Source organism: Trichomycterus rosablanca, chromosome 1 (assembly GCF_030014385.1).
Source record: "Trichomycterus rosablanca isolate fTriRos1 chromosome 1, fTriRos1.hap1, whole genome shotgun sequence".
NCBI classification, from domain to species: domain Eukaryota; kingdom Metazoa; phylum Chordata; class Actinopteri; order Siluriformes; family Trichomycteridae; genus Trichomycterus; species Trichomycterus rosablanca.
The window spans coordinates 55,478,419-55,491,319 of NC_085988.1; the positions used below are offsets into that span (position 1 = coordinate 55,478,419).

Consider the following 12,901-nt stretch of genomic DNA (forward strand, 5'->3'; position numbering starts at 1 on the left):
GCATGTCTTTGGACTGTGGGAGGAACCCGGAGTAAACCCACGCACACGGGGAGAACATGCAAACTCCACACAGAAAGGACCCGGACCGCCCCACCTGGGGATCGAACCCAGGACCTTCTTGCTGTGAGGCGACAGTGCTACCCACTCAGCCACCGTTCCGCCCTCCCATGGACTGTAAGCGGGATAATGAATCTGTGCAAATGAAAAGTTTTTGTGCAAGAAATAAAAGCTTTTGTACGTAATCTACTGAAAATATGCTTCTGTTGTGAAAATGGTGATGTAACTTGAATACTATGATGGTCTGTTGACGCTCTGCTTAGAAGAAGCAGAACAGCAGCAAAGAGTAGTAATCAACTCACCATTAACTGGTTTTTGGTGCAAGGAGTCCACAAAGTTGCGGGGGTTCTCGATGCTATACTTCATGTCACGGATTGTGTGCGAACTCCCACCTTCAGACCACATGCCTTTTTTAGAAGCCTTTGCCTGGTCTTCCAAATCACACAGTCTGGCCTGCTCAGGACTGCCACACAAAGAGAAACAGATTCAGCATTAAAGATACAAGTCCTTTTTGCACTAAAAACCAAGACTATATCAAGGTATATTTTAAATGTAGCTTTTAAGGTCTAGCGTTTGTGTCAATTATACTAACACTGTACACATTATCATACTGAAATACACATAGTCCTGGTACACTTGATGTTTCATAAATACCAAAGCCATGTTTAACTTTTTTACTTTTATTTTAATGGTCACTAAATCCCCTTATTAAACAGATTGTCATTCTGTTTAATAAGGAATTTCATCCAGGAGTGTCAGAAAGATCATCAATTTTGAAATAACTCCAACTTAAGACATTTTTCCTGCTAATCCTTTGGGCTGAACAACTTTCCTGTTGGTGCTTTACTGTACTATTTATTTATGCGAATTTATTTTAACATCATGTTTTACATACTTTGGTTACATTCATGACAGAACAGGTAGTTACTGGTTACACAAGATTCATCAGTTCACAAGTTTAATGTTAAACACAGTCATGGACAATTTTGTATCTTCAATTCACCTCACTTGTATGTCTTTGGACAGTGGGAGAAAACCGGAGCTCCCGGAAGAAAACCCACACAGACACGAGGACCCGGACCGCCCCACCTGGGGATCGAACCCAGGACCTTCTTGCTGTGAGGTGACAGTGCTACCCACTCAGCCTCTGTGCCGCCCCTTCACTGTACTAATGTATTAAATCACTTACCAACTATCAGAACATCTAACGTATGAGATTTTGTTAACTCAAGCCACTCAGTCAATTCAAGTAATTTCAGAAAAGTATTAAAACAAAATCTGCAACAAGACAAAATTGTGTTTTGGTTCTATTACCTATTAGGTTGTTTTTGTAACGCATTGTGTGTGAAAGATTTTTTCCCCAAAGGCTTTACAACTAGGTTTAAATTCCTAGTCTTTTGCAATATGTGTATTAACAAAACCTTATTAACGAAGGCTTTGTTCTTTATAAAAACAAGAAGCAAATAGTCCCATCAGTTTAAGTTCAAAAATTTTTAATAAGCAGTTGCAATTTTTTTTTTAGTCATTTTAAGTTTTTTAACCTTCTACAATGCAAGATATAAAAATATTTAGATGCTAACCACTGTAAAGTTCAAAAGCCAGAGTCTTTCATTGAATGAGGGGAGTACTAGAGCGCAAAGCATGAGTAACTACCACATTTGTAGACACCATTAGCGAAGGATAAAGTGCCTTCTAGACTAGTTTTTCTAGCTAGGTCTATGCTTTTTAAAATGAGACAACAGCACAGGGGCAAAAAAGAAAATACATGCAATATAGCAAAATTTAAAATATTGTATTTAATGCAACATAGGTCAAATAGAATTCACAAATTATTGCTTAGGATTTGTATAGGCTTTTTACATACTGTTCCAACTTTTGGGAGTCAAGATACAATGCACATGAAAACATTCCAAATTAATACATTATAGCAAAACAATAAGTAAAAGATGTTGGAGTAAGTTTGAGACACCAAGTTTACAATTAGTGTGTATTAAAATTGTTAACTTCTCTATTGTAGATTAAAAATGTTCACAGGCTATTAACTGATTTTGTTGCATTCAAAGCAGAGGCCCAGACTGTGAGGAGCCTTAAAAAGATCAGGCCCTTTGAGGCCACAGCAGCTTTTGATGAACCATTTAACTGTGCTAGTTTATCATCAAACCTCGACACATGTTCCAATTAATTCTATTGTTCTTCAAAAAGAGGCATTATCAAGAAAGGGAATTAAAATATCTCTATACACAACAGACGGTCGTCAGAAGATTTTTAATGAACCCTTATCAGACGCAATTAATGTGGGGAGAGCAAGAATCACACTTTATCAAACAGCATTTTTTATGTAGACTGACTCAACTTTCAATGCTTTCACATCCAAACGGCCTGCTCTAACACTTCAAGATGTCACTGAGGATCGATTATAATTTTTGATATGTCTATTTTAGGATACCTCTTGCTGTCCCCTCTACAGTAGAGAAAGAAAATTAATTTTTATTAACAGATATTTGGGCACTCGGGTGGCGCAATGGCTGGGCGTCCACACAAATACAATGTCATGTGTTCGAGGAAAGAAGGAAGGGGAATCTCTTCCAGCAGCTGTTGTCACAAGAGATCTTCTGGACTGCATTAGTGGGAGTGGGGTCACATGGAGCTTTGCGTAATTCTTTATACACGATAAGCCTCTGTGTGAGAACCCAACACTGACAGGTAATAAGATACAGCCGTAGATTGGACATGTGTCAGATGGGGCGTGTGGTGATCTGGCTCTCCTTGATCAGATAAAAGATTGTGCATGTGGCAGCAGACTTACAACCAGGGATTGGAAACGACTAGATTTCTAGATAAAGATGGGAGGGGGTCCTGATTTATTTGTAACAAATATTCAAGTATAAATAAAAGAATAACATCACCACTTTACTACCCATAGTGTTTCATATAGGTCATTGCCCAAGCCCATTTGTGACTGATGCCAGAGGTGATAATGCCAAGCTGCTAAAAGGTAATCAAAGAAAGGCGCAGCAAGAGTCTTTCCCATTTAGACTACGTATAGGTCAAATTAAATCTAGCCACTTGCTATAGCCACTCATATTTGTATTAAATAACAGATGTGCACTCTAAAACATAAATACATTTTTGAGCCCACACACTACTTACTTTGTGCCTCTGATGCTCTCTCTGCGGACTGTGGCCAGGCCCTCAGCAACCAGCAATTCAGCAACATTCTCTCCTGATGTGTCTGAGGGGAAAACAGACAAAAATAAAACAGACATGTCAGTCACTAGGAGTCAGAATCAACTTGATGGTACTGGGCACCTACATGCATGCCAACCATTGCACCTACATTTATACTTTAACCCTTTAATTGTCTCACCAAGACAATAAAGTTTAAAAATTATTTCTTTGCATTTCTTAGTTTCTTGGGACTATACCAACAAAAAAATATTATTTTTTACTAGTGCGCACAGTATTTTTTAATGAGTCTCTACTAGGGCTGGGCGATATATCGAGATTTTATAATATATCGATATATTTTCATACGCGATATAAGATAAGACAATATCGCTTATATCGATATAGATGTTGCGTTCCAGTTAGATCAGACAGTTCGTCTTTCTCTTCTCCCAGTTTGTCTCTGCACATGTTCACCTGCCCCGCCTCTCTCCCTCACTGAACACAACTCGCCCCTCCCCACCGCTTCAGTAATTCCTGCAGGCAGCGATAGCATGGAGACAGATAAAGACATGACAGAAGCTATCGAGGAGGAGCTGCTTAGTAAAAAGAAAAATAATGGCTCAATTATTTGGAGATGGTTCGGATTCAAAGTGTCAGATGAGCAGCAGAATAATGTATTCTGTAGAGAAAGCCGAAAACAAGTCCAGACAAAATCTTCGATTGTAATCTTGTAATAGTTACACAGTAACATGAATGATTAGTTCTGCCTGTATTACAGAACTGAGTTCTATATGGTAAAAGAAAATATTAATGTAAATGTTAATGTTGTGGCGACTGATGTAAAATAATGTATAAAGTCCAAACGTGAGGGGGGGTTTAACGAGAACGCTACTTTTAATGTCACACAAGCTCAGTGCAAAACACGCAAGCTCACACAAGCGCAGCCGGAAACGGTCAATTTCTGTTATCTTCCCTACACACTCGCTCCCTGCGCCCTATAGTACGCTTAACATTCTTAAAGGGCCAGACAATATATTTGTAATTCACATTACACAACAGGTGAGACGTTAGAAAACAAACTTTTTCTTACAATAGTTATTTTTTTTCTTAAGGAAAAATAGTTCTTGTGTGAAGCTTCCCCAGCATGAATATTAATAAAAGTACCTGTAAAAAATTTGAAACATGTAGCTTTGTCTCAGAAGTGTCTTGTTGTTATTACCTTATGGGATGAAAAAATATCGAGATATATATCGTATATCGCCATTCAGCTAAAAAATATCGAGATATAATTTTTGATCCATAATCGCCCAGCCCTAGTCTCTACCAAACAGTTGAGATGATCACAAAAATTATGTCTCTTTCATGGATGATTTTTCAGCTGCTTGCTTTAAGTTGACATATCAGTTTAAAAGTCTGTTTTCTTAAAACCATCTACCAATATTTTAACACGTCAACCAAGGAGAAGATACGGCCCAAACAAGATCATTTAAAAACAGCTTATTTTCACCCATGTATTTAGACTCAAAGTTGAGCAGACCATTAAAGGGTTAATGGAATACAGCATAATGGTATAGCTGGTAGGTCTGGAACCTGGCTTTAAACCTATCCTACTGTCACTGTCTAAGCTGTCTAAGATTTGTATGTTCTTCATGTGTGGACATAGATTTTCAAAAAGTACATCAGTTTCTTCTCACCTCTCAAAAACAAGACTTGGATGGATATCCTACTCTAAATTAAACGCGTAAGGGAATGAATGGATGAGTGTGGTGCGCATTAAGATGAATTGGTGCTGACTTCCGGGTTATGTCGAAGCCTGAGTAGACGTGTGGCGGCACTGCACCCGCGAACTGTGCACATTTTGTTAAAATAAAGCATATTTTATTTATTTCTATATAGTAACGAGTGGGAGATAAGTTACGGAAGTATATTTGGATACGAGATGTCGTCCAATTTGAGAGATAAAACAACTTTGAAGATTTCTGGAACTCGCAGACCCGCCATTGAGCGAATGTTTTCGACTAAAGTAGATGCAACGGGTAAGGCAAATTCGGACACAGAACATCATTCCTCCCCTTCGGAGAGTCGGAAATGACGCTGCTGTGTCTCCACCTTGGTTTTTACCAGCATTAAAAAAAGCTAGAACAATAGCTCTCATCAGAACACACGAACACGCTGAACAAGGCCAATCAACCAATCCAGGACTCATTAAACTGTATCAGACAGACACTGGACTCGCATGCAAGTAACATTAAAGCCTTAGAGAACGCCTCATCTGACACAGCGACAGGATTGTCACTTCGGAAAATAAATGCGAATCTCTACAAATCCGCAACACCGAACTTCTTGATAAACTGGACGATTTGGAAAACCATTCGAGGAGAGCTAACCTTCGTGTAATAGGGATACCAGAAAAACTAGAAGGGGAAAATCCCGTGAACTTTTCGAGGTTTTCGGACCTGAGAAATTCCAATATCAACCCGTTCTGGACAGAGCTCACAGGCTGGGCCGCATGACGGCTAATGGAGGCTAATGGAGGCTCAAACAACAAGCCTAGAGCATTTATTATCCTGTTTCACAACTTTCAGGACAAGGAATATGTTCTCAAGATTGATTGGTGCTCTGTCCAGAGTATATTTCGCCAGCTAAGACGAATCAAGCTTTGCCCTCAGTTTGTGCCAGAGCCTTGTCTAGACAGTAAAAGTCACTGCTGCAGTGCATGGCGGTAATATCCCACCCAGCCTTTTTTTTTTCCATTAACACTTTTAATAGTGTCTGAAGAGTGCTCGACCAGGCCAGTGGCACCACAGAGACTTGATTGTGATTGTGGGCTAAGCATGTCTGCAGCAACAGTAGAGTGGAGACCAGGATTAAGTTAACTGATTGGAAAATACTAAAGATTTAAAATCTCCAGCTCCAGGCCCTTGGATGGTGCAACAGTCTAAACGTGCTAGTCCAGCAACTTTTTTTTAATTAGGATTTTAATGTCATGTTTCACACACTTTAATTACATTCATGACAGATTAATCAGTTCACAAGGGTATATCAAACACAGTCATGGACAAAAACCTCACTTGCATGTCTTTGGACAGTGGGAGGAAACCGGGGCTCCCAAAGGAAACCCATACAGACACAAGGAGAACATGCAAACTCCACACAGAAAGGACCCGGACTGCCCCGCCTGGGAATCAAAGCCAGGACCTTCTTGCTGTGGGGCAACAGTGCTGCCTACCTAACCACCTTGCTTCCAGAGAGCTTAAATCTCAGCTATTGACAAAATAACACGGCTATATGGCTAAATACTGCTTTCAGCATTCAGGCATCATCTTAAATACCAGTTTTTTTATTTGTGCACCACAAATATGTGGCCCCTAAGATCAACATTAAAAGTGGGTAAACCAAAGAAATCTGAAAAAGTAAAGAGACTTGAGATGCTATGAGATGTTTCTCACCTTTACCCAGGTACACTGTGCCATACTCCCTTCCTTGTGGGGCTTTGAACACTGTAAAGCACACCTCTTTTCCAATCATCTTTTTCCGTAGGAATTCCCGAGCTTGAAAAGCCCAAGGCTAAAAAAACACACACATATAAAAAGGACACTTTCACAAAAAAGGAAGCTATTCAGAAATTCATTAACGTTTAATTAGGTATTTTGTATAAAACAATGGATATTCCTTTAAATTCCTCTATTATAATCACTAGGATTGCAAAACAGGTACGTCGAACAGCTGGAGCATGTGAGAATATGCAAACCTCGTCTGGTGTGTCCTTGGTATCAGGTTGGTTCTGGATGGCTCGACGGGCAAGGGCACCAGCACGCACGTTGCTAAGGTTGATCTGCCGCTCCGGAGGAGGGCCGCCTCGAGGTTGACCTCTCACAATGATGGCGCATCCAGATAGAATCTGAAAGACACCAGCACTTTGTCCTTAAAATTCATCAAATTATTGACAAACTCAAACCCAAGAGTTAAAAAAAAAGATATATTTATTAGAAATTATGGCTTTAATATTTTAGACCTTTACTGAACATTTATTATGCCAAACTTGCTTGCAAGTTTCCGGCACAGGAGAAAACATTCATAGTTTCTGAAAACTAATACTAATTAAAGCTTTACCATTTGACTTAATGCATAGAACAGCGTGACTGAAGCAAATGACATTTGACTGTTATTATTGTTTTGGGTCAAGATACAAAAAACTGGATTCCAAAAAAAACCCAGTATAGAACAAGGGGGTGGCTCACAGAGCAGCACAGTCTCTCCGTATGCGGTACGGCTCTTCGTGAGACTTCACCTGTGGCAGACCAAAGGAATTGGCCAGCAACTGCATGGCATGTCAGAGAGTTTATAAAAAAGTCTGAAACTCTTGTTTGTCAGGGCAGGGGTGTGCAGTGGTAGAGAAAGCTACATTCTATGAAACTGGAAATTACTAGATTGGGATAGAAAAAAAAAAGAGGAAAAAATAAACATGTAGGCCACAGAGGTTTTGCATTTCCTACATGAGCAGTAATTTGGCCATTTTTTTTAAATACAGAATGTACATGAAGGATAATTTACTCTATAGTTTACTCCAAAATAAAACATCCCTCTCACTTTCAAAAATAATTCTATTAACAGCCAGGCTTCAGAGAATACTCAGCCTTCTATGCAAATGGGAAAAGCCCTGGTTGCAGTGTTACTGACTGTTCTGAATGGAATGCTGGGCTCCCAAAGTCACTACCATCTGTTTTTAAAAGAAGAATAATACTTACACAAGAAATAACATAGCATTTTCCTCCCCACACACAGGCTTGTCATGTTTTGACATTGTTTGTCCATGGATTGAAAGTTGAATGTCTTGCAGAGATTCGATTAATGATACTGATTTGAAGATTTATCTACCACTGTCCATACAATTAATCTCATACATCAAACCTAATTTTAAGATCTTAAAGCTTGTGCATGTACCACAACCCCACATCTTTCTTGTGTGATACCCTGAAGAAAAATTAATTATGGGTAAAGATTAATCAGTGTTTCATACAAAGTGTCAGTCTGCTGATATTGTATTATGTTTTGAAACGACGAATAAGGCCTTAAAAAAAAGGTCACTATATTATTAAACAAAACAATATAGTTGGGTATCCTTGGGATTTAAGCTGCTTTGCTGCTCTGTGGTTCGTTACACACCAACTGCTTAACTTTAGATACATGCCTCAATTTTTGTACTGAACTTAACAGCTTTTCATAATACGACTTTACTGTTTTAAAAAGCTTGAGAATAACCCAAAACTGAGAACTTTGGATTAGCCAATTTGCAGTTAAACACTGCTATAAAGCTAGTATTGAGAGCTACACAAAGGTTTTACAGTCAGTTTTGGTACAAATGATGCAGGCAAAAAGTTTGCTGAAACATACCTAGAGGCAGTATTTGTAGAAATTGTCTGTACTAATGGTTTAGTACAGATCCAAACTCAATGCCTCTTATTATCTTTAAGTCAGCATAAAAGGTTTAGAACTCTTTTTTAGTTTCATTTGTTTTTTATTCAATTTTGTGTCGAGACATTAAAGGAAACATTATGCCAAGATAATTTGCTAAAGGACCACTATCTGTTCTTTGTTGTGGCATTACTGCAAACAGTTAACAGGTAGAGCGAAAGAAGATTATTAAAAGGTGGTCCTGAGCATATGGTGGGAAGCCAATATGTGATGTCTCATTCCCAGACTCTATACCACTGACCCCTACTGTTACCTTATGTTAACTAGTTGGTTAGTTAGTATTATGGGTGGACTAAGTTTTATTACCAGATTTTTGATTAGTTTTAATACCACTATTTCTACCAACTTAACTGTGTTTCCTTGATAAACTAAAACTGGTTTCCTAAAGATTCCTGAATGTAACCTTTCATAATGTGGAATTAGTGTTTATTAGGAAAACTGCATGAAAGCTAAATATCGAGATTATGTCAAAGTATCGAGATATGTATGTAACACGTTGTTGGGTTCTGTCCACACTTGGGTTATCTTAGGTAGAAATCAGAGCTACTGCCCCAGCTATAGGCTACGTGTCAGTCCACTTTAACTTTATAGGATCCCAGATCTTTGTGTTATATATTAACCTTAGGAAGTTGTTTTAAATTTAAATATGCAAACACTAAGAATGAACAAAAGCGAAAGAGCTGAAGCACAGATGAAGCATGGAGGGTTAGCTGACGTTTGTTATAGAGGAACTCGCGCACTTTGCACTTGAGTAACTTTTTTTGCATTGTGCTGTAGCAGAGCGCCAATAATATAATCTGGGCTCACATTTGGTGATCTGTTTAATAAGCATAAAAACGGAATCTTCTATTAGCTGTGAATGATCCTTAAACACTTTAATGTAACGTGCTATCAAACGAACTAGTCAACCACAACATGATTAAGAAGTCAAAGTTACACAGCAGGTTTGAACCATTCCGATCTCAGTTTTAGAAAACGTTAACAAACAGATAAAATGTATAATTGAGTGTCTGATGATACATATAAGTCTAATATATACGAATCATCAAGATTTCAGATTAAATGCACAACTTGCGAAGCAGCCCACTAAGCTTGATAATTAGCCATGTGGCTGCCAGCCCTCTTGATCCATCAAACAGTAACAATGAGCACAGCCTGCAAACTACAGTTAAACCCACCAAACTAAAGAAAAGCACTCATCAGGTCAGTAGGAGAACTTCTCTGCACACTGGCGGTAGTAAATACATGTGCTACATGAGGGTAGAGTAGAGTTAGATCCATATGCTCCTACCATTTTGACTATTCCTCTCTGTAGAGGGGAAGCCGGGGCCGGGCCGCCCTGAACCTGTGCACCTACTGAAGTGGCCATGTCCGCTGTGGATGGATCTCAGGTGAGAAACAAATAGCTACAGATCTTAGGAGTCTGTGTGACTGATCTGCTGAAGAAATCCAACAAGAGAGTGAGCACTGCTGATCACGCTTATTTCACCGGAAGAGCGCTTGTGAGGGATGTACACGTCAAAGTATTGCGCTTCCTGGGCCAGTCTGAACGGAGCGCGCACGCGATAGGCTGGAGCCACACTGACGCGCGCTGGATGGAATAACAACATCCGGGTAGTTAGTGCGTGCGACACGTCAGCACTGATTTTAAAAAGTACTGTAAATTTTTACCCACTTTATTCACATCAACTCATCAACACGATCGTTAAATAACAAAACATCGCTGTCTATATTTAATATCTGTATTGTTTAACCTTATCATCAATATATCCAATATGAGAGAAGTTAGCCTTCCTGTTGTCTTTCACTTACGTTTTATACAACCCCAAATCAGAAAAAGTTGGGACAGTATGGAAAATGCAAATAAAATAAAATGCAGTGTTCCTTACATTTACTTTGATTTTTATTTAATTGCAGACAGTTTGAATCCAAGATATTTCATGTTGTCTGCTCAACTCTATTTCATTTGTTAATAAACCTCCATTTCTGCATTTCAAGCGTGCAAGACATTCCAAAAAAAGTTGGGACATGAGCAATTTAGGGCTAGTAATGAGGTGAAAAAACTAAACAATAATGTGATTCAAAAATAGGTGATGAACAGGTGATTGTAATCATGGTTTGGTACAAAAGCAGCAGCTTTGATGAGTAAAGATGATCAGAGAATTTCCAGTTTGTCCACAAATGCGTAAGAAAATTATTGAAATGTTTAAAAACAATGAACCTCAAAGAAAGATCAAAGAACTTAGACTACTTATTTTAATATGCAGTCAAGTTCAGTCAAAGAAAGATTTTAAGGGATTTGAATATTTCTCCCTCTACAGTGCATAGTATCATTAAACTATTCAAGGAATCGGGAAGAATTTCAGTGCGTAAATGCCAAGGGTGCAAGCTTAAGCTGAATGCCCGTGATCCCACAAGGGCAAGGGATTACTTCGGCAAACCTTTGTCAAGCACTACAATACAGAGTTACATTTACATTTTACATTTTCTGCATTTAGCAGACACCTTTTATCCAAAGTGACTTACAGTTGTGACAGTATACAGTTTAAGCAATTGAGGGTTAAGGGCCATCCTCAAGGGCCCAACAGCAGCAACCTGGCAGTGGTAGGGCTTGAAGCAGCTACCTTTTGATTACTAGTCCAGTACCTTAACCACTGGGCTACATCTGCCAAACATTACATCTGCCCTACAGTTACAGGCACAAATGGCACTTAAAATTTTTCTGTGCAAAAAAACTTCTCTGGGCTCTGAGGCATCTAGGATGGACCATCACACAGTGGAAACGTGTATTGTGGTCAGATGAATCAGCATTCCAGGTCCTTTTTGGAAAAAATGGACGCCGTGTACTCAGGACCAAACACAAAAAGGACCATCCAGACTGTTATAGATAGATAGATAGATAGATAGATAGATAGATAGATAGATAGATAGATAGATAGATAGATAGATAGATAGATAGATAGATAGATAGATAGATAGATAGATAGATAGATAGCTTTATTAATCCCATAGGGAAAGTCAGTTATTACGGCAGCTCCAGGTACATTAAAGCAAAAAGTATTAAAGTACAAAGAATTAAATGTTAAAGAATTATGGTTTTGAGTTTATTCAGTGACCTCCTTTCAACCACCAACTCGAAACCGTCCAGTAAGCAGCCCAACACTGAGCCAGCCTTCCTGATCAGTGTATTGAGTTTCTTTACATCCCCTGCTCTGAGGCTGCTTCCCCACATCGCTGCAAAGAACACAGCCCCCGCAACATCAGACTGGTAAAAGATAGCCAACATTTAGTTGCAGACATTAAAGGACCTGAGCTTTCTTAGAAAGTAAAGTGTGCTCATCCCCTTCCTGTACACAACCTTCGTGTTAGCCCTCCAGTCCAGTCTGTTGTCAAGCCAGACACCCAAGTACTTAAAAAGGCCACCAGTTCCACATTTTGATCCAAGATGGTAACAGATCCAGTTGTGGTCCTATTCCTCCTGAAGTCCACAGACATCTCCTTAGTTTTGGACACATTTAGGAGCAGATGGTTCCTCCCGCACCACTCCACGAAGCTGCTTACTAGGTCTCTGTACTCATCCTCCTGTCCATCCCTGATACACCCAACCACTGCGCATCAGAAAATTTCTGAAGGTGGGAGAGGTCTGACTTGTACTGGAAGTCGGTGGTGTACAGGGTGAAAAGGAAGGGGGAAAGCACAGTTCCCTGTGGTGCTCCAAGTCCAAGTCCAAAAGCCAGGGTCTGTCATGGTATGGGCATGTGTCAGTGCCCTTGGCAAAGGTCATTTACACTTCTGTGATGGCAGCATTAATGCAGAAAAGTACATTGAGATCTTAGAGCAACATATGCTGCCTTCAAGACGTCATCTTTTCCAGGGACGTCCATGCATTTTTCAACAAGACAATGCAAAACCACATGCTGCACACATTACAAAGGCATGAATGCAAAAGAAGAGGGTACGGGTACTGGACTGGCCTGCCTGCAGTCCTGACCTGTCCCCAGTGGAGAATGGATGGAGAATTTTGAAACGAAACAATGCGACAACGACGACCCTGTACTGTTGTACATCTTAAGACGTGTTTGCAGGAAGAATGGAACAAAATAAAAGCTGAAACACTAAATCACTTGGTCTCCTCGGTGCCAAAACGTCTTTTAAGTGTGGTGAAAAGGAATGGCAACATTGCAAAGTGGTAAATGCTTTA

At 39.5% G+C, this 12,901-nt stretch overlaps 1 protein-coding gene across 3 annotated transcripts in view; it reads right to left on the reverse strand.

The window, feature by feature from the left end:
• Positions 1 to 10,183, reverse strand: part of snd1 (staphylococcal nuclease and tudor domain containing 1) — a 320,334-nt gene extending 310,151 nt beyond the window's left edge. For all 3 annotated transcript variants that reach the window (XM_062994655.1, XM_062994656.1, XM_062994658.1), the window contains exons 1-5: positions 9,992 to 10,183; positions 6,977 to 7,126; positions 6,675 to 6,792; positions 3,208 to 3,289; positions 360 to 520 (exon numbers count right to left, since the gene is read on the reverse strand). In XM_062994655.1, coding sequence (XP_062850725.1) covers positions 360 to 520; positions 3,208 to 3,289; positions 6,675 to 6,792; positions 6,977 to 7,126; positions 9,992 to 10,069 — 589 coding nt within the window. In that variant the 5' untranslated portion in view covers positions 10,070 to 10,183. The remainder of the gene's footprint in view (positions 1 to 359; positions 521 to 3,207; positions 3,290 to 6,674; positions 6,793 to 6,976; positions 7,127 to 9,991) is intronic.
• Between the last annotated feature and the right edge of the window lie 2,718 nt (positions 10,184 to 12,901).